Raw genomic sequence first — 21,835 nt, 5'->3', positions numbered from 1 at the left:
CTAAATCTCTCACAAAGCTACAAATCCGAGGGTTTCATAGCACTGAGCCATGAAACGCAGGATTCTCCAGATGAACTTGGGGGCATTACACTTTGTCAGCCTTATGTTCAGAGGCAATGGTCTCTCAGACGAAACCTTGCCAAGAAAACACGTCAACAGGTTTGTGAACAGCCTGAGTTGACGCGAAGGCACATAACAGTGACAAAAATCCCGATGTCAACATCTCTTTTCACAAAAGACTTTTTTACTTTAGCACTTTCTCATTTTCAGTGATGACTTTTATTGGTATCGCAGGCAAAGGAATTCAGACGCATCCATCCCCTTTCAACAAGGAGTTTGTGAACTTGTCTTCATGTCTTGTCTGTGATGATGCCAGAGGAGGCTTCCCTTCATGGGTTGAGCAACTGTTAGGATTTTCTCCAGCCAAGGGGGAAAAGTTACTTTTTGACTCCAGCTGGGGAAAAGTTCCTTCTTTCCATTCCCAGAATCCTCCAGCTAGCATGACTGTTGGTCATACTGGCTGCAGGAATCTCCCCCAAGTTGTAGTTTTCTCAAGCAAGGGCAGCGCAGGATCCTGTTCCGGCGACGGATGAGTCCCACACCGTCTTTTATCCTCAGGTTTTTTTAGGCTGGTCTTGAATAGGAAAGCTACATGTGGGAGTTGGCGTGGCCATTTGGGGCCGGCCTGGTCATCCAGTTACTTGTGGAACTGTACAGACAAAAGAAGGAGGGGGAAAAATCAGATTCGGAGGAAGAGCTAAGAGTTGGAAAACATGCACGCTAGCTTTCGGGAGGAGAGTTGTAGCAGGAACAAGTGCAACTGGTGGCGAGAAGTGGTGCTTTTGGATGGTGGCACCATTGGGGCAGGACTGAAATTCAACGTCCCCACGGAGCTGAAGGAGAAACCTGTAGAAGCTGACTTATTACCTTTTGTGGTGATTGCAATCCAGGATAGAAAACAGCAGCCCATGGGCCACAGGGGACATTTTTCTGGCCCCAAATCTCTTCCAAACTCCCCAAAGCTCCTATACGCCCCACTTTGGCTGGGTTAAAATTGTCTGTGTCTTTCATGGTTGCCCACCCTTATTCTAGAGAAAGTAGTTTGGAAAATGTAAGTTCTAGAATTCCTTACAAACCATATCAGAAGGGACATTTTAGGCCTAGGAGATGCCTTCACCCTCCACAAGAGTGACCTTAGGAAGTGTCTGGGAGCATTTTGAAACCAAGATATATATTCAGTTTTTCTTTAAAGGTAAAATAATATTTAAAATGGGGGCTTTATCAGGCCACAGCACAACCCACTCCTTAGTCAGGTCCTTTTGCTTCCTTCTTCCAAGTTGTGATCAATCCCCACCTTCTTCAAGGAGGATGACCAACTTACATGGCTCCCTTTATCCCAGTGTTGCAGAGGCACCATCCTCTCTAGTGATGTCTCCTAGGGGCTTCTGTGACCACATCTATTGCATTTCTTCTGCTTATCTCCTTTCCTAACCTGGGATAGTTTCCTTGGTAGAATAAACATACCTTAACGGCAAGCATCTAGAGTAATTATTCTGGTCTCTTCCACATTGCTCATGTCACACTCACCAGATTGTACTCTCTTAGTAAACCAGCATGATGTAGTGGTTTGCATGTTAAGACAATAGAGATCAGGGTTTGAATCCTTGCTTGGCCATGTAAACCATTGGGTAACTTTGGGCATGTCATGCTCTCTCAGCCTCAGAGGATAGCAATGGCAAACTCCCTCTGAAGAAGCATGCCAGGAAAACCTTGTGATAGGTTCCATTTAGGGAACGACTTGAAGGCACACCACAACATCAAAGCAGAAATATCTTACCACACAGGGATAATTCAGCATCTTTTACCTTTTCCCTCTGGTTGGGCTGAAAGCTCTCTCCTAGTCTCCTCCTCATCTTTACAACAGCTGCAGCAGCAACTCCGAATTTTTCCGGCTACATAGCTGCAGGCTGAACAAACAAGCCAACAGAAAACTGTGTAGGAAAACCTTTCCGTATCAAAGATCAATATAAAACAACAACAACCCCCCCCCCCCAAAACCCCTCAAGCATTTACTCAAATGATGTTAGTGGATATGTCTTTCCCATCACACCCTCATTTATCTCATTGTAGTAAAATGTCCTTAGAAAGGATGTGGTTTTCAGAGGACATCTGTTTCCCTGGCTTTGGTTTAGTCTGGAGAATTCTGTGAGACGTCTTTTATCCCGATTTGGTGACAAGGGCCAGGAAGGGAGGAAAGAGAAAATATGGTAGTAATAATTATAATAAAAGGATCTCTTGGGATATGCCATTTTTGTTCAATGATACTTTGGGTTTTCTAAGAACGGGAGCTTGGTTGAGCATGTCACATGTGCCAACGCATTTATGTGTGTAGAGATGTGCTCAATAATGTTATTCTTACCACCATGCCACTGTTGTGATTCATTTATTGAAGAGCTAGAAAAAATAGATAAAATAATCCAACCATAAAAAAACAATTATAACCTGAATTCATTAAAATCTAGAGGCAGATGTCAATGCAAAATCCCTGGGGAAACATATCAGTTTGACACTAGAAATGACCAACACTGAGATCCTGCCTAATCTCAATGAGATTATTCTTTCTCATGCTACTTGCCACAATGGGAAAGCCCCGACTTTGCACCAGAATTGGATGGACTCCATTCGGCCGTGATGACTTCTCCGACTTATGAGAAGCTACAAGGGCAAGGTTGGTTTTCCATAGAGGTTTACCCAGAAAAATGATGACTGGAAGAGGAGTGAAGGAGAGGTCATGCAATGGCCCAAATTGTGGAAACATTATAAAATCCTGCACCATTGTCATCTAGATACATCCTTGCACATTGTCTCCTGCACCCCAAATAAATCTCTTTTCATCTGTGGTCAACTCAAAGCCAGGCACGGAGTCCATAACTGTGAGTAGAGCCAACCTTGGTTGGAAAACTGGTGCCAAAAGATTACAACACTGGCAGAAACTTACTGGAAACAACAGAATTTCAACCAATTGCCATTGCATAGAGAAACTTCCCATTTTCAGAAACTGAGATATGTTACAGCCTTCAATATAGGAGGAGTATATCCTTCAATTCCCCCAATTGTACAGGGATAGTCTCAGTGAATCCTCTGCCTTCCAACTTGTTCAGCTGCTTTTAAAATGTCCCGGTTTCCCTCCTCCTCCCACCTTCCTCCTCTTGTCCTCCTCCTTAGTTCAATTGCTGCAAACTGAGTCCAAAGTACAGAAGCGGTTTGCACTCAGTTGTCTCAACAAAGGGAGAAAAGAGAAGAGGAAGGGGCAGAATCCTGTCCTTCCCAGTTGGCCCAGGCAAAAGCAAACTTCTGCAGCCTCTCCAAGTTCGTCTGTTCTTCCCCGTTGAAAGCTTTTCCCATCATACTCTGATGTTGGTTGACCCTTGGGTCTCTGTTCTCATCTGTGAAATATTGACAGGGCTGGGGGAAATCCATGCAATGTTAATAAATCATCTTCAAGTCAGGAAGATAACAGAACTGCCTCGTTTTTTTCTGGCCAAGCCTTTGAAAAGCAGTGATGCAGCAAGTTCTCACCCTTTCTCTTTCCACGCTTGGGACAAAGAAAGGACGAGGGAAGGAATCCTTCGTTTGCAAATGATCCATGGAAAAAAAAGCAATACACTAGGATAGCAAGAAAGATATTGGCCCAGGGAAACCAGACTTCCAAAAGGACTTCATTTTCCTAGGCTTCCCACTCTGCATTACTGGAACAGCAAAGCCATACTCAAAAACTGACATTTAGGCATAGCTGTGTTGCTCTTACCATTGATAATAACTCAGACCATGTTTCTTGCGGCGGATGATGGCCTCTCTCCCCCTCACTCTGTTTCTCCGTCTCGGTCTTTCTCTCTCTTTCTTTTCCTTTGCAACTAGCAGGTCTATGGCTAGTTGGTGTTGCAACTTGCAACCTGTTTCCGCCTCTTGCAAAACCGTATCATCACATCCTCCTTCCCTTCAGGGGGTTGCCCCAGTAACATGACCCAAGTCAAGCAGGAAGGGTTGGTTTTATGACTTACAGAGCTCCATTGTTTGCTCATGCCAGCCTGAAGTGTTGCTATGCGCAGGTGTTTTTCCAGTACCTGTGGGCCATGCAGTTAAATGCTCCTACTTGAAACCAAAGAGCAGATCTCCTTATGATGGAGGAAACCTGAGTTACTGAGCCAGAGTAAAGCCAGTGCTGTGTCACTGCATAAGCTGCTGAATTTGGTCTACTATCAACCTTCATTCATGAGCCTTAAAAAATCCCATTCATTGTCCTTTGCATCAGGCATCAAAATGTCTTGGGCTGCCTCTGATAAATGTTGTTGCCCTTTGAACCGCAATGAGAGCAAGGTTTTCTCCTGGGTGATATTTGAAACCGTTTAATATGCCTCTGTGCCTTTTGGTCTCATTCTCTCCAGGAAACACAGCTTTGTGTTCTTATTTTATTATTATTATTACTTCAGGAAGTCTTGTCAGATCACATTGCGAAAGACTCCTTCAGGCTGGTAGTCTCAGTTTGACTTTAAGCTTGCCAAACATGCGTCATCGGCACAGAAGTCGATAGGCCAAGTTATGCTGGTGCATCAGGGTCAGGCTCAAAACGGATTGCAGACAGTCAGTGGGCTTCGCGCTGGCGATGTTATAGATCCGTAGAATCCAGAGATTCATAGAGCTGGAAGACCATATAGTCCATCCCCATCCCTATGCAGAAAACATCATTAAAGTAGTTTTCTTGTGGGTTTTTCAGGCTATGTGGCCATGTTCTAGAGGAGCTTCTTCCTGACGTTTTGCCAGCATCTGTGGCTGGCATCTTCAGAGAATGCTGGCATGGAAGAGAGTGAGATGGATACACACACACACACACACACACACACACACACATCCTTTTGACCCTGGGTATATATATCCAACACAGTGTATATAGATATATATATATATACACACACACACCATTCTCTTCCATGCCATCATTCTCTGAAGATGCCACCCACAAATGCTGGTGAAACATCAGGAATAAACTCTTCTGGAACATGGCCACATAGCCCCCCAAACCCACAAAAAACTATGGATGCCAGCCATGAAAGCCTTTGACTTCACATCATTAAATGAAGAAATGGCCACCCAACATCTATTTAAAGATCTCCAATAAAGGAAAGTCTACCGTTCTCTGAGGCAGTTGTTTTCACTGTGGAATAGCTTTTACTACCAGGAGGTAAAGGTAGGATCTCTTTTCTTGTGATTTGAATCCATGGGTCCATCCTGATCTCTGGAGCAGCAGAAAGCAAGCTGGCTACATTTTCTGCATGCCATCCCTTCAGAGATGTAAAAATAGCTATCACCTCACCTGCCGTTTCTCCAAGATCAACATACCTAATCTTCTAAGCTGCTCCTCAGAAGTCTTGGTTTCCAGACCTTTAATCAACTTGATTGACTTTCTCTGGACACTTTCCAGCAAAAAAAAGAGAAGTCTTGGTTTGTGTAGAGATTAGCTCTCGATACCAAGCTGAATGAGAGCCAGTGTGGTGTAGTGGTGCAAACACTGGACTAAAACTCTGGTGGTTAGGGTTCAAGTCCTTGCTCAGTCGTGGAAACCCATTGGGTGATGTTGGGCAAGTCACCCTCTCTTGGTTTCAGGGGAAGGCAAGGACAAACCTCCTCTGAACAGACCTTGCCAAGAAAACCCTTAGGGTCTCCATGAGTTGGGAATGACTTGAAGGCCACCACCAAGATGAACGCGATTGCCTGTTTGGAAACTTCATGTTGAGCTGTTTGTAAGATACGGTTCACTTGGCCGACCAGAAACACCGCTGATACTATGTGGATAATATATGGATTGGCTGAAAGTTCTGTTCCAGTTTTGGGATAGAAGTAGTTATGGCTGCTCTTCTTCATGATCTGCTTCAAGAGCTGACCATATCTGATGGTGGGTTCTGATACCACAGCTACAACAGAGGCCCTTTGAGGATAGGTTCAGGAGAATTTTCATTCAATCCTTTGACAAATGGCATCCCAAAGGCATCCCTTGTGTCTTCTGTGCTCACTAACAGCCACATGGATCACACAAATATATGGAAAGGAATCATCATTAGTGTGCAGATGGTCCACTAGTTAGAGCTCTTTGCCCTTATTGTGAAATCTGTGGACATTCTGGGCTGGCATTGAAGAGAAGCAATGAGCCAGATGAAGCTAATTCTGGATGATCAACAAATAATGTTGTGGCACCTTAAACACTGACCATGTTTTATTTGGCATGCACCTTTGTAGAGTTTAAGGGCTGCACATCCACAGTCAATGTTAAGAATCTGTGCAGAAGAAAGGAGAAGACATCAAACAGCAATTTAATGTGCCTGCAAACAAAGAATGCTGACTTGGTTTTAAAAAGGGGACCAGTCATTTCAGGATTCACAAATACAAAATAGAGCATCTCATGTGGTTGCTCTGACAGTCAGTGTCCCAAAATGCTGGGGAAAAGCTCCCAGCGTTCACGGATTGAGCAAACCACATCAACCGAACGGTGCAGTTTCCGCCATTTGCTCTTGACTTCATGGAAGCGACACAGATGCTCAGGGTTGGGTTTTCTTCCTCTGTGGTGCTGGCTTCACCAGTACCCATCCAGATTTCCATTGCGTGCATCTAAACTGGGGGAAAGAATGAGTAACTTTGCCAAGAATACCCCAGGCATCACTGACCGCAACACATTGACAAATTGTTCGTCATCGGCTCTTACTGTTATTCAGAGATTTCAAAGCATGATACGTTTTGACGGGGAAGAGGTGACCCATCTTTGAGCTCCTTGGGATTTCCCATGTTTTGGTGTAAACATCTTTGACTTGGGCTTTTCACCACAGATACTTGAAATGGGGGAGTGGGAGAGTTTTGTCCAATGCAGCTTATAGATTGTGGACTGTTGCTGTTTTGTTGGTGTTTCTCAAACTAGAGGGGAAACCCAGAATGTTATTTTACCGTCAAACTACAACTGAGACCCTAGTCACTGTTGGTAAAGTAGAAGACACATCCGCTGTGCTTACAGGGCTGAAAGGAATGCTCTGACGAATCGCTCATCCTCCTCTCTTACTGTTATCCAGAGGTTTCAAGGAATGATATGTTTCGATGGGATAAATCTGACCCGTCTTTGAGCTCCTTGGGATATATTTGGGTGCAGGGCTGCTTGTGGTGGAAGAAATAATTGTCAGTATTCAAAATCCTGGCCCCAAAGTAACATTAATAATAATAATAATAATAATAATAATACAGTGGGCCATTGTTAATCTCTGGGGTTTGGTTCCAGGACTCCCAGAATCTGTAGATGCTCATGTCCCAATAAATACAATGGGATTGTACAATGATGCCCCTTGTATAAAATAGAAAATCAAGGTTTGCTATTTGGAATTGATGATATTTTTTAATATTTTGAAGCCTTGGATGTTTGAATCTGTGGATAAAAAAATCCATGGGTAAGGAGGGCTGATTGTAATAATAATAATAATAATGATAATAATAATAATAATAATATCTCACCTCTCCCAAAAGGATTGAGGTAGGTTACAACACAAAAATACAACATAAAATACAAAATACATATATACTTAAAATGTACATAATCCCCTTATTGAAATTAATCCATAATCCCCTACTTGAATTTCAACAGGGAGAAATGTAGGATACTACAATTGAGCAGTAAAAATGAAATGCACAGATATAGGATTCGGGGACACCAGCACATGCGAAAGGGATCTAGGGGTCTTAGTGGACCACAGGCTGAACAAGAGCCAGCAATGTGATGTAGCAGCCAAGAAAGCCAATGCAATTCTAGGCTGCATCAATAGGAGGATAGATCGAGGGAAGTAACAGTACTACTCTATTTTGCTTCGGTCATACATACTTACTTCGGTCATATGTACTTATTTGGAATCTTGTGTCCAGTTCTGGGCACTACAATTCAAGAAGGAGGTGGTCAAGCTGGAACATGTATAGAGGAGGCTGACCAACAATGGTGAAAGGTCTGGAAACCATACCTATGAGGAGTGGCTTAGGGAGCTGGGTATGTTTAGCCTGGAGAAGAGAAGGTTAAGAGGTGATATGATAGCCTTGTTTAAACATTTGAAGGGATGTCATATTGAAGATGGAGCAAGCTTGTTTTCTACTGCTCCAGAGACTAGGACACAGAGCAATGGATTAAAGCTACAGGAAGAGGTTACATCTAAACATTAGGAAGAACCTCCCGAGAGAAAGAGCTGTTCAATAGTGGAACACACTCCCTCAGAGGCTGATGGAGTCTCCCTCTTTGGAGATGGTTAAACAGGGTCTGGATGGCCATCTGTCAGTAGTGCTTGGATTGTGTCTTCCTGCATGGCAGAATGGAGTTGGACCGGGTGGTCCTTGGGGTCTCTTCCAACTCCATCATTCTATGATTCTATGACTCTGTGAAAAAAGTGGCCCATCACCTTGGAAAGCTTTTAAAACTCAGATTAAAGGCTGGAGTTCATTCATTGCCCAACTCACATGGAAAGCACCAGCCATCGCTGATCAAGTCCAGATGGTGACTCATTACCACTTTCCTCGTTTTTAATAGAATAAGACTCCGTAAGTGGAGGATTTTAAGATGGATGACCCATCAGGTCCCTTTGTACATCTAGGCTCACTAAACATAGAGCTGCTATTTTTGGAAGTGGATTAACATTATGGTCAAAGATAAGCCTGGATCTCAGCATGTAGGCGAAGCCATTTCCGTCATGCCTGCATTGTTGCATCCATGTTTGGCCCTTATCCTTTGCAGATGTTCTTGTCAACACCGGCTATTGCCCAATTTGGATGCCAGAAGGAATGAGCATTGAATGTGGAATGCTGAACATACGCACTTTTCCTTGCATTCATTGAATTCACAGCAGTAGGGACTTACCTATGAGTTAATGTACAATAGACTTGGCCTCCAAGAATGGCAGCTGCCTGAGTGGAATCCAATGTATTCCATTCGATGCTTTCAACAATGTTGGGAATTTAAAGATTTTTTGCTTTCCATCCTAACATAAAGCAACCTCATTCACAGGGCCCCCGACACATCTGCAAACCATCATGCAATGATTCTTTCCTTTTCACACATTGCTGGATGTTACAAAGAAGTCTGCCAGTCAAAATAATGGGTGTGAAAATTGTGCACGTGCGAGGAAATTGCTTGCAAAAGTCACATAAACACGATCATGGACCTGGACCTATACAGTTTTCCATAGGCTCATTTAGAAGTGGGATGGGAACAAACTGGAAAGAATATGAATGAAAAGAGAAAGGAAAACAGGCAGATTCCTCCACTTGAATGAAAGGGAATGAGGTTTGTGGTCACACAAATACTCCTTCCTCACATTTCCTTCTTCCTTCCCTCTCTCTCTTCTGACCTTTTGGCTGAAGAGTGGGGTATAAATAAATATTATTATTATTATTATTATTATTATTATTATTAGGTGGCGGGAAACATATCTTTTCCTTCACCTGCTTCCCATTCCAACCGATAGTGACAAGAACATTGCAACCAAGAATTCGCAAGCGCAGTTCACTTTCTCCCTTCTCATCCCCTTTTCTCTCATGTTAGGCCTTGTAGATGGTAAGCCTGAGACCAACGATGGTCCTACTCTTAATCCTACTAAAGAGTAGGGTAATAAAGCACATTAATCATGATAGCTGTCACTAGATGGTGCTGTTCCACATTAACTTTGAAACGTGGCCCAAGGAAGACCTTATGAATATCCAAACCATTTTATCCTTCACTGTTTGAAAGTTGATCTACTTTTTGAGGTTTGGAAACAGATTTTCCATCCTCCGATAACTGCAAATGGAAGGCACCCCGCTATACTTGGGAATATATAACTGCATTGCAGTTGTAATGTTTACACACTCTCAGCCCCAGAAAACCTCATGATAAGTTCGTCTCAGGGTTGCCATAAGTTGGATATGGTTTGAAGGCGCACAACGACAACAACAGTGTGGAATCATCGAGAAAATGAACCATGCATGTTAACATTAAAGTGTTTTGAAGACATGGATAAGAATTAATGGTCAAAGGGGCAGGAAGCCTGGATAGAGGAATTTATTATTAGTTATTGATCATTAATTATAGAGCAATTTGTCATTCCTCTGTTAATGAGGAATAATAGATACGAGGGATAGCAAGCAATAGATACAGCAGGGATATAAGGGATAATAGTAGACTTTTGGTAGTAGACTTTTGGATTATATTTTCTCCCTCCCCCCCCCCCCCAAATATTTTCTTCAATGAACTTATGATCATCCAACTAGACCACGGACTATTTGATGTGTATTGACTTCGTAGCAATCCCAGTCCATGTTCTGCGCACTGAGAAGCACAGTAGCGTCTGTTTATCTAATTCATCATTTTCATTATAAATTCATGTTTTTGCTATTGCACTTTTTTGCTTTTGACGGTCGTGTGCTCTAGAGGCATTTTGCTTTGGTTTGTAAGCATGATTGCACACGAGGGAATTATTTACTCCTCTCTCGTACTGTGGCATTTTTAGTTTTAAAACCGTATAAACAGTTTTGCAAATTTGAGCAACTCGATGAAGAGAAAGAACTCTCAGATGGGAACAGCTGTTCGACGGAGGAATAAAAGACATCAGAAAGTGGCGGTTTTCAAATCTAATCTTCGTTAGTTTTACAATTGAACCTTTATCATGACAACACAATGAGTGGGAAAAAATAGCTGTTCGTAAGTAACGTTGCCAACTCTACAGGATAATATTTGTGTGATTGAAAGGGTAAAAGTGTAATCTGTATTTCTCAAGTGAGATAATCTCCTAGATCAATGGTTGTCCAACTTTGGTCCTGCAAGTATTTTAGGTTTCAACTCCCACAATCCCCAGCCAGCTTGGTCAATGGTTAGGAATTCTGGGAGCTGAAGTCCAAAACCAAAATTTGGGAATCACTGTTTTTATGGTACTGAGATGGTGTGCTTCTTCTGGGTTTTATCTTTCTGAGATGTTGAACTATACCTGCAATAGCTTTAGGACATTGGCCAGATCCTTTAAAGCCATTCAAAACTGGGAGCGGATCGACTGCCTCACTGTCACAGGGCCATCAATGATCACAGCTAGTACTCCCTCCCCGAAATTACCACGTCTTAGTTGTTTAAGTTCAAAAAGTCCTCTTTGTAGCCCTCCAGATATTTTGGGCCTCCAACTACCCATGAGTCCTTTGCTATTGTTGCTGTGCACCTTCTAGTAGTTTCTGACTTATGCTGACCCAGCTCTCACGATCCCTTTGCTATTGTTGCTGTGCACCGTCTAGTAGTTTCCGACTTATGGTGACCCAACTCTCACGATCCCTTTGCTATTGTTGCTGTGCACCTTCTAGTAGTTTCCTACTTATGGTGATCCGACTCTCATGAGCCCTTTGCTATTGTTGCTGTGCACCTTCTAGTAGTTTCCGACTTATGGTGATCCAACTCTCATGAGCCCTTTGCTATTGTTGCTGTGCACCTTCTAGTAGTTTCCAACTTATGCTGACCCAACTCTCATGGGCTCTTTGCTATTGTTGCTGTGCACCTTCTAGTAGTTTCCAACTTATGGTGACCCAACTCTCATGGGCCCTTTGCTATTGTTGCTGTGCACCTTCTAGTTGTCCTATGGTGACCCTAAGGTGAATCTACCACAAGGTTTTTTGGGGGCTGAGAGTGTGTGACTCACCAAGGGTCACCCAATGGGTTGCCATGGCCAAGCTGGAATCAAACCCTGGTCTCCAGGGTCATAGTACAATGCTCCAACATAGTCTAACGTATGGAGCCACACAACTTTGAAGCTCATAATTAGACTAAATCCATTGAATCTGTAGATTTCATAGAAGGCTTCCATAGCTCACTGAGTCTACTTCTCCTCTTTACATAGTCAACTCCCATTGATGTCGTGGGTTGACTAGCAGCAGAATTCGGTTCCCCAAAAGTATCTCCCAAAAGCAGTGGCCCTCAAACTGTGCTCTCTAAGGGATTTTGGACTTCAGCTCCCAGAATCCCAGACTATTGGCCAGCATGGCCGAATCTTCCAGGAGCTGAAGTCCCAAATCTCTTAAAGGGCACAGTTTGGGGACCACTGTGGGAACATGAATCTCTCCATATGAGTCAATTCTGAGTGAACCAACCTTTGGATGTCCAAGAGTAAATGCTAATCACAATATCAACACTGTTGTTGCATATTGTTATTGTGATTAGCACTTAATCTTGACATTTATCGGCTGGATCAGTCAGAGTTGACTCATAGGGAGAGATTCCCGTTCCCAAAGAAATTACTTTGGAAGGTACTTTTGGGGAACTGAATCCTATTGGTAGGATTCTCAAGTGGACCCATGGCATTGGTTGACAATAACAGACACTGAAACAGTTACTGGGAAAGAGGGGGTCTTTTTTTCTAAGGAAAAGTCTTATTAACAACTGAGTAATTGTACACATGTTACACCGGAGTGATCATCATGAGTCACTATGGAAAGAGAAGGGATTTTATTTTTCACTTCTCATGCACACTTATGGCTGAGTAACCAAGAAGTGGGAAACCTCTCTTATCTGCAGCTGTCTTAAGGATAGCAAATCAATGCAAAGGCAAATCATCTTGGGCTTAGTTTTTCCAATTCAGTCCATTTCTTGTCAGTGTCAGTTCTGTGTCCATTTAGTCATCACAGATGAGATTGGGGGGGAATGATCAGTTTCACTTTGCCTTATGCTCGATTCTTTCCAAGCTCACATTCCTTCTGTTCCTTGCAATAAAGAAATCGGCAAGGTTTGGAAAATGAAAACTGAGTTGGCACAAAAACTCAGCTGCTTTAACAGCCATGGCTCCGTCCTTCAGAATCCCAGGATTTGATGACACTCTAGGTCCCTTCCAACTCTTTTTCTATGATTCTAATGGAAGTGGAAACCTCTGATGCTTTATTGATACAAATGCATGTTTTTAATCATTTCGTGTTACTTCCATGATGGGTTGCATACTTGGCCACCTCCTCTCCCTAGTATTAGAAAATGGAAATGAATCAAAATCCCGTTTCCTCCCTCTGACCTTTTGGAAGGCTCTCTGAAAGTTGTCATCATTAAAATCATTAAACAAACAATTCCCTTTATTGCTCCCGTGCCAAACTTACAGCCAGTTAGCATTGCTTGGCCTTTTAAAACCAATGATTCATGTGAAACTCTAGAGAGCTGGGGCTGTACACAGAAGTTTGTGATTCAGGCACAATGGGAGGCTAATACCAAGGCAAAATGGCCAAGGATGTCTCATTTTAGACTTCTGATAGAGTCAAAGGTGATTCTGGGAAAGCCCTGGTTATTACCCTTCTTGCAACTCTAGGATGGGGGCAGAGGATACAGAGGAAGGATAGCGTGGGCTGAGTCAAAAAGATTGGATTTTCCCATCCTTTGACCTCCCCTCCCATGAATCTACTTCTCATGGAGATGGGGGAAATTTTCATTTTTGGACACTTTCCCAAGTGTGTTTCAAGGGGTACTGCTGCTCTAGTTTGGGGATGGAACGAGCTTGTTTTCTGCTGCTCCAGAGACTAAGATTTGGAGCAATGGATGCAAACGACAGGAAAGGAGATTCAAGCTCAACATTAGGAAGAACTTCTTGACCATAAGAGCTGTTCAACAGTAGGAGATGCTGCCTTGGAGTTTGCTGGAGTCTCCTTCTTTGGAGATTTTCAAGCAAACGTCGGATGGCCATGTGTTGGGGGCACTTTAGTTGTGCGTTCCTGCATGGCAGAATGGGGTCGGACCGGATGGTCCTTGGGGCCTCTTCCAACACTATGATGCTAGTCTACTGGAGTGTGAAAATGATCGATTTCACAAATTTTGTCAGAAGGATGTCTTCTGAGAAACTGAACTCCCCTTTTCCACATGAGACAATGATGGAGGATAGTGCAAAACTGAAAGAGGTGGCTGACTTTCTGAACGTTGCTTCAGCCGCCAGGTCAAGCTACATCCAGGATAATAGCCAAGCGAGTGAAAGAGGCATAGTGGTTAATTTTGGAAACGCAAACTCAGGTCTTCATTGGGGCAAAACAGTGTGAAAGTCAAGGGTCTTTTGTGAAACATCACATCAACCCACTCTTTATTCTACTTGAGGCATTGATCACCTGGACTCCTTTTTAAGGACAGCAGGAAAGAAACTCCAGGAAAAGACTCACAGCCCAAAGAGTTGTTACAAAAATCCTTTATATGACATTTATATAGTTTCCAAAAATATATCTTATTTATTAATGGTTTTTATACAAACAGAACAGCCTGATTATTCCATAGAGAGAGAAAACAACAACATGGACCTAGGACCTTATCATATGGGGAAAATCAAGAGTTTAAACAGTGGTTATCCAGCACAAAACGCAATATCGTAATTAAGATTTTCACATGACGTCGCCGTTAAACAGGTAATAAACAGGCAATAAGAGGCAATAAACAGAAACAAATCATTTTCAGGGAAGTCTCCTTCTTGTTTTTTGACTGTATTGCCCATTTAATAGTGATGTGTGTGAAAATTGTAATTGCGTTATCACCTTTTGCGCTGAATAATCGCTGTTTAAACCCCCAATTTCCCTGTGTGACAAGGTCCTTACATTGAGATCTTTCCTTCCTCTGTATCAAACAGGAACAGGGAAACTACTGCTGGTGGCCTGGAGGTATATTTGGTCCTAATTTCATTTGGTTTGGAGACGTAAAGGGGCAGAAGTGGAAAGAGATGGAGTGACACAGAGAAAGAAAAAGGGGATGGAAGAGAGGAGGTGGTGGCAAAGAAGAAAGGGATGACGGACAGCTCAAAGAGAGAGTGAAGCCTGTGAATCTTTATGTATATATGTGCATGTGTGTGTGATGGAAGTCCACAAAGGAACATCCTATAGGGTCATATATATGTTCTCCATGTCTGGGTCCTTAGGGAAGCAAAACACCACTCTCCACCATGGAAATAATATTCACAATGATTAATTTCCAGGTTGAAAACTGGGTTTCTTGACCGTCAGGATGTTCTGTTGAGAAGAACAATAGACCAATTTTTTTCCTTCTTGGAAAGTGCTGCACAGGAATTATTCTATGTAGAAACAAAAATACATACATACATATCTATCTATCTACCTATCTATCTATCTATATGAGAGGACAAATATCAAATGAAAAGTGTTTAGGAAACAGATCTAGCCAGAAGTTTTACAATGCCCAGAATTATGAAAAACATCCCTGGGCCTTTTCACATGATGCAAATATAGCGCTATGGTTGTACTTGGACCGCCGTAGTATGGAATCCTGGGATTTGCCGTTTAGGGAGCCATGTTCAGCATCCTTGCCAAGGAGTTCTAGCACCTCATCAAACCAAAAGGAAACCCTCGTATTCCATACTAAGGCAGCTAAAGTGGGGTCATAGCCCTCTAACTGTGTAACATGAAAGGGCTCCAGGATTTCTTCTACATACGTAGTTAGATCAAGAAAGCACCAAAGAAAGTTTTTCCAGGTAGACGAGTGTCCACAAGCGTGGGGTTACTAATGTTAACCATGAGTCTGTCATTTTGCCTGAGTTGGATGACACCTCCCAGGTAAAGCGATTTCTTCCACTTGTCTTTCCTTCCAATGGAATCGCTGGCTATCAGTTTCTTTATTAGTGTGCTTCCGTAGCTGGTGCTTTGTTTGGAGATGATCTGGGTTATGTCGGTCTCCTCTGACACGTTCTTCTGGCAATATGTCATATCTTTGCACTTGCCTTCAGGACAGTGGAAAGTGACTTGAGCGTACACAAAGTAATGCCCGGTTTCTAAGATGGTCAAGTAACCATCTTTGTATGTAATTCTTCCTTTGTTATCTTGTGGGCCATTTCTCCAGTGAAGGATTGGAAATACATTTGGGATGCAGTCATGCTCTGGTTGCCTATCGGCGGCTGTGGAGAAAGAGAAAACAAATCCGTGGCATTAGTATGTTCTTGCTAGATGCCTTCGCCAAGACCAAGGGGTTTCCAAATCCAAAATGAATTTATTGGGCCCAAGGTTTAATGCTTGGTCCTACCTAGACTAGGCCCAGTGAATGATTTCCTGTATGATGGGTCAACACATAGATTGATCACATAGATCTACTTTGGTAGACCTCTACTGAAATACTGTGTCCACTTCCAGGCATCAAAGTTCAAGAAGGGTATCCACAAATTAAAACATCTCTTGAGAAGGGCAACTAAGATGACCAAGGTCTGGAAACTAAGTCTTATGAGGAATAACTTAAACATCTGGGTATATTTAGCTTGGAGAAAATAAAGTGAGACGTGACAGCACAGCCATCTTTAAATATCAGAAGGGACATCATGCGGAAGAGGGAGTGAGCTTCTGGAGCTGATGTTCCAGAGATTAGGATATGAACAAATGTACTGAAATTACAAGGAAAGGGATGGCTCTGAAACATTAGGAAGAAGTTCTTGATCATCAGAGCTCTTTCACAGTGAGATGTACTAGTTTGGCCAGTGATGGACTCCCCACCTTTGGAGGTCTTTAAACAGATGCTGGATGAGTATATTTCAGAAGTACCTTAGTTGTATATTCCTGCATGGCAAGGGGTTAGGTTAGATATCTCTTGTGGCTCACTTCTGTTCTAATGAACAGACTAAGACTCTCAGATCTGCCTGGGCAAAATCCCCAGAGGCAAAATCTCCACTGAGATATGGAAAAAAAAGAAATCACAATGATCCCTTATATCCACTTCCCCTAACCAGAGGCCCTCCAGTTGCTCTGGCTACACCTTCCATCATCAACACGTAAAACCCATCTGGGAAGCATCAGAGTGCACAACATTCCCCGTACCGTCCCACAGGTACTAAAACTTACGTGTCAGATGGATCCTTGGCTTGATTTCTGAGGCTGGGATGTGAGAAAGAAACAACAAAACAGAGGATTACTTGGGCAGATGAAAGCAATTTGCCGGCTCTGCCACCCAGCCATGTTAACAGCAGTCCTCTGCTGGATGAGAACACTGCACAATGGCACAATTCTGATTCCTGCAGACGCAGGTCCTCTTATGGAGATACATAACCCCAACCATGCGTAGAGGCCAATTAATTAATTAATTAATTAATTAATTAATGCAGATTCTAATGTAGTGGTTTGAGTGTTGGACTTTGACTCTGGAGATGAGGGTTCGAAATCCCGCTTGCCCATGTAAACCCACTGGGTGGTCTTGGGCAAGTCACACTCTCTCAGTCTCAGAGGATGAAAATAGCAAACCCCCTCTGAAGAAACTTGCTAAGAAGACTCCATCATAGGGTCACCTTACAGTTGCCTTAAGTCGGAGATGACTTGAAGGCAGACAGCAAAGGATATTCAATAAAGGTTTTCATGATATTGTGATAAGAGAGGCAATAAAGAAGAACATGGTCACTAATTTGATTTCCGCCGAGCCACAAGGAACCATGCATTATATGAAGGGGATTCCCTGGGATCTCCCTCCCCTAATTTTGTTTTTAAAGGACTTCCATTCACAAATAAAGCAAAGCCATTGTAAGAGGTCATTTTTCATGCAGCTTCTGCTTGGGATTGTTTCAGCTGGCAAGGGCAAGCATCAAACCATGGACCTCCCGCAAGGAAAGCAGGAGTCCGACCTGCTGAGCTACTGTTCCACCATGAGCATATTTTACAAGCTTTGCTTCAACAGTAGCAGTAGCGGCACAGAGGTTTTCGGGGCTGATATTGCTCAGAGAGATTTGGAAGGATGAATCTTTCACGTGCGCCTCTGTGTTAAGCACATGCCAGAGTAAACAGAGTTAATGAAACACACTCACTACAGCTGTTGCAGTTGGGAGCATCGGCCTGCTGCCTTTGCATTTCTGGCATCTTTTCAGTCCACGTCTGGAAATAAAAAAAGGAAACACATACACACAAAATCCTGACTTTGCGTCTCATAGAAACAGTGGCTAAGTCCAACATGCCAGACACACACAATGGCCTGGGAAGTGGTTTTCCGTATTGTAGTAATTAGAAGACAATAAATCATGACGTTTGTCACTTGCACATGACAAGTGTTCCCAGTATTTACAGAACTGATAAGAAGCTACACTTGGCAGGAAGTGTGTTGTGTCCATGGCTTCAATCTTTCTCCTTTTCAGAGCCAGTACTCTTCTTTTACTCTACACCAGTACTTTACACCAGTACACCAGTACTTTACTCTATGCCAGTACTCTACACCAGTACTTTACCATTACTACACACTAGCTAGAGAGATTTTGTAGCCCCTTAGAGAGTAACTGAATGAAAGCAAGAAGTTGGCAGCATGAGCTTTCGTAGACGTCAGTCTCCTTCTTCAGATGCTTTTGGTGGAGAAAAAGCATTGGAAGAAGTAGGACCAAAGTCTACAAAAGCTCATGCTGCAAACTTCTTACTTTCTTTCATTTAGTCTCTAAGGTGCTGCAAAATCTCTCTAATACTGATTCTACAGACAAATGCGGCTATATCTTTGAATTCTGCACCAGAGACTTAGTTCAGCATATTTAACACAGGCTGCATCTGCACTGCAGGAATAATGCAGCCTGACATTGCTTTAACTCTCATGGCTTAATGCTATGGTGTTCTGGGAGTTGTCGTGTTGTGAGATATTTGGCCGCCTCTGTCCAAGAGATCCAGGGCTCCAAGAAATGACACATCCCAGGAGTGCATAGGATGGAGCCACGGCATTTAAAGCGGTGTCACACGGCATTATTTCTGCAGAGAAAAAGAACAGAGAAGAAGAACTTTCCCTACCTATGGGCAAGGCAATTCTTCCTGTTATAAATGCATCAGCGTTGATCAAAACCCTGATTGCAAAGGAAGGCATTTCCGCTGCCAAGAGGCAAGTGACTGAAGCAGCTCTCAACCTTGCTCAAAAGTACCTTGTGTGATGATGAAATAAGGAATTTCAACTTGTCAGAAACTGGGGGTAGTAGTGTTTGAATCAACACTTTAGAAGGCCTTTCTGGCACCAAAAGCAACCACTCTGGTACTACCGCTCCCCTGAGCAATTGCTACAATGAGGTCAATAGTAGTATATTCCATCACTTGTTGTTAAGAGCATTGCAGGGGGAAGAAGCTCTGCAGGATCTTACTTTAAAGCGGACAACTAACCAAAGTGGCTCCAAGTAAAAATTAGATAGTAGGACAAGCTGATTTTGCAGCCAAAATAATGTTTCCTTTGCTAAAAAGACAGAACAAAAGGCAGCAGCAGAATCCAACAGAACAGTCTACACAGTCAGTCCTCTACATTTGCAGCTTTGCAGCTTGGACTATTTCTGGATCTGATTAAAGCATTCTCTCTAGGAATCCCTAGGTCCTCCAATGCAATGATGTTGGAAGTTGGCCACAGAGATTACTAGAGAAAACACTTCCAGCAAATGGTTCTATGGAAAACCTCTGGCCGATGTTGACCCCAGCGTTGCACTGGAGGACCTGGAGATACCCAGAGAGCTGTTTCCTCAGGTAAAAAGAATAATGCTTTTTTATTTGCGGTTTTCCCCCATTCACAGGTACCCTTTACTCCTAACCCCAGCTCAAGGATTTTTGCTGCCTGAAGCAATGCCTCCATTTGACCTGCAGGAGCTGACTGCATGCAAAGGGATCCTGCAGCAACTTTGGGGTTGACTGTAATAGAAAAGTTGGTCGTGTGAGCTTTCGTAGGCATGAGCTGATGGCAGCTAATATGAGTCAGAGGATGGCTGGACCTCTTGCTGAATCTTGCACTTTAGCAATGGGATTACCTCATATCCCTTACAGGGAGCTAGGGTTGATAAGTCAAGCAGACTACCCTGAAATTTCAGAGATTTCAGGTAAGAAGGCAAAGAGGTCCTTCTAACCTCCCAGGCCTTGGCTGGATGGAGTCCCAGCTTAGCTTGAGAGACAGCTAAGCTACAGATTCACCCACCAGCAGAGGGTTGGAACAGATGGCCCTTGAGTGCCCCTTCTTGCCTAACAATCCTATGATCTGACTCTCCTGAGGCAAGAAGACAGAGAGGTCCCTCTAACCTCTCAAGCATTGGTTGGATGGACTCCCAGGATGGTTGAGCTACAGATTCACTCACAGCAGAGGGTTGGAATAGATGGCCCTTCGGTGCACCATCTTGCCATACAATCTTATGATGTGACTCTCCTGAGAGGTCCCTCTAACCTTTCAAGGCCCTTGGGTGATTCTCCTTGCCTTACAATCCTATGATTTCCTGCAATCCTATTGCCCCTTGGGTGGCCCTTCTTGCACTACAATCCTATGATCTGACTCTCCTGAGGCAAGAAGACATAGAGGTCCCTCTAATCTTGCAAAGCCTTGGCTGAATGGCTTTGGAGACAGCTCGGCTACAGATGCCTCCACCAGCAGAGGGTTGGGATAGATGGCCCTTGGGTGACCCTTCTTGTCCTGCAGATAGGATTGGGATAGATGGCCCTTGGGTGACCCTTCTTGTCCTGCAGATAGGATTGGGATAGATGGCCCTTGGGTGACCCTTCTTGTCCTGCAGATAGGATTGGGATAGATGGCCCTTGGGTGACCCTTCTTGTCCTGCTGATAGGGTTGGAATAGATGCCCCCTGGGTGCCCTATTGGCTAACAATCCTATGATCTGACTCTCCCAAGGCAAGAAGTCAGAGAAATCCCTCTGACCTCCCAAACCTTGTCTTGATGGCTTTAGAGACAGCTGGGCTACAGATTCTTCCACTAGCAGAGGTTTGGGATAGATGGCCCTTGGGTGCCCCTTTTGCCTTACAATCCCATGATCTGCCTCTCCTGAGTCAAGCAGACAGAGAGGTCCCCCTGCCCTCTCTAGCCTTGGCTGGAGAGACTCAATGATGGCTCCTTTGCCCTTGCAAAGCCCAGTCCACCTAAGTCCCTCCACTTCCCCCAAAATTAAAATACCATAGATCCTCTCCTAATGCCAACCTACCTCTCCTTCTGAGGTCTTCCTAGCACTCTGGTTCAGCAGATAGAGGATAGGCAAGATGAGAAGGATCAAGCCCAGGAGGCAAAAGCCTACCAGGCAACGCAGCTTGCGACCCTCACTCCGAAGCATCCATCTCTCTCTGTCAACTTCCATGGCTCTGGCTTGGTAGATCGGGGACTCCTTGCAGAAGGAGGGATGCTCCAGAGGGATCCAGGCTAGGTATCTTTGGAAAAGGGAGCATCCCTTTATTTTATCCTCTGGGGCATCCCACGCCGTTTCCTTAGATGGGGATACCACACCTACAGAGGAGGGGTGGGAAGAAAGAAAAAGTGAGAGAATGGAAGAGAAAAAGAAAAAACAACAAATCAAAGGGGGAGAGAGAAAATGAATGGAGAGGAAGGAAGGAGGAGTACTGTGGGAGGAGGAAAAGGAAAGTCCCTCAGGGATCTTGCTGCAAGCTGAATGGAAGAGAGGAAGAAAGAGGGAGGGAAAAAGGAGGGGAGAAACTCAGCCTGGGAGGGTTTCCACGAAAGCTGAAACCAGGCCCAGGTTTCTTGGATTCTGCTGATGTGAGTCAAGGCTGCATCAATAGAAGTACATGTAGACATCAAGGTAATGTCTAAATGCATCTGAGGAAGTAGAGTGAAATCTAGGGAAGTGCATGCTGCCAAATTCTTTCTTTCAGTGAGTCTCAAAGGTGCAACAAGATCTTTCTACATATGTATTTCATTTCTTGCCATCGTAGAGCTTAGGCAGCATGACTCTGTGGCCACCTTCTACCAAATGTCATGCTGGAGGACCTAGAGATTCCTAGAGAGAACACTTCTCTAGGCATCCGTCCAGTGCACTTTGCAGGTGCTGACCATACAGTTGCCCTAGAGGACCTAGAGGTTCCTAGAGTCAAAACTT

At 43.6% G+C, this 21,835-nt stretch overlaps 1 protein-coding gene and 1 long non-coding RNA gene across 3 annotated transcripts; both read right to left on the bottom strand.

The window, feature by feature from the left end:
* Positions 1-256: 256 nt before the first annotated feature.
* Positions 257-3,982, bottom strand: LOC149308011 (uncharacterized). 2 transcript variants are annotated; one of them, XR_016282105.1, is made up of 4 exons: positions 3,809-3,982; positions 2,420-2,454; positions 1,866-1,967; positions 257-709 (listed from the first exon to the last, which is right to left on the bottom strand). It is a non-coding gene; the product is annotated as an uncharacterized LOC149308011 (long non-coding RNA). The 2 variants fall into 2 exon arrangements; XR_016282106.1 differs by lacking the exon at positions 2,420-2,454 and having other exon boundaries at positions 3,809-3,979.
* Positions 3,983-14,389: 10,407 nt separating this feature from the next.
* Positions 14,390-21,126, bottom strand: TNFSF15 (TNF superfamily member 15). Its single transcript, XM_089536989.1, has 4 exons — positions 20,930-21,126; positions 17,814-17,880; positions 16,864-16,896; positions 14,390-15,932 (listed from the first exon to the last, which is right to left on the bottom strand). Exons 1-4 carry the CDS (start codon positions 21,077-21,079, stop codon positions 15,478-15,480), a joined length of 705 nt encoding a protein of 234 aa, XP_089393115.1. The 5' UTR covers positions 21,080-21,126; the 3' UTR covers positions 14,390-15,477.
* Positions 21,127-21,835: the final 709 nt, after the last annotated feature.

The sequence above is a fragment of the Sceloporus occidentalis genome, unplaced genomic scaffold, assembly GCF_023333645.1.
Source record: "Sceloporus occidentalis isolate IW3139 unplaced genomic scaffold, rSceOcc1.0.p SCAF_8, whole genome shotgun sequence".
In the NCBI taxonomy this organism is placed as follows: domain Eukaryota; kingdom Metazoa; phylum Chordata; class Lepidosauria; order Squamata; family Phrynosomatidae; genus Sceloporus; species Sceloporus occidentalis.
Note: the sequence above shows the minus strand (reverse complement) of the source record. Positions and strands in the feature narration are given on the sequence as shown.

Coding starts and splice junctions, on each gene's coding strand:
- TNFSF15 (XM_089536989.1), bottom strand. CDS start 21,079: ATGGAAGTTGACAGAGAGAGATGGATGCTTCGGAGTGAGGGTCGCAAG. Junction 17,881..20,929: donor GGAAGACCTCAGAAGGAGAG/GTAGGTTGGCAT, acceptor TTTTATTTCCAG/ACGTGGACTGAAAAGATGCC. Junction 15,933..16,863: donor GCCAAGGATCCATCTGACAC/GTAAGTTTTAGT, acceptor CTTTCTCCACAG/CCGCCGATAGGCAACCAGAG.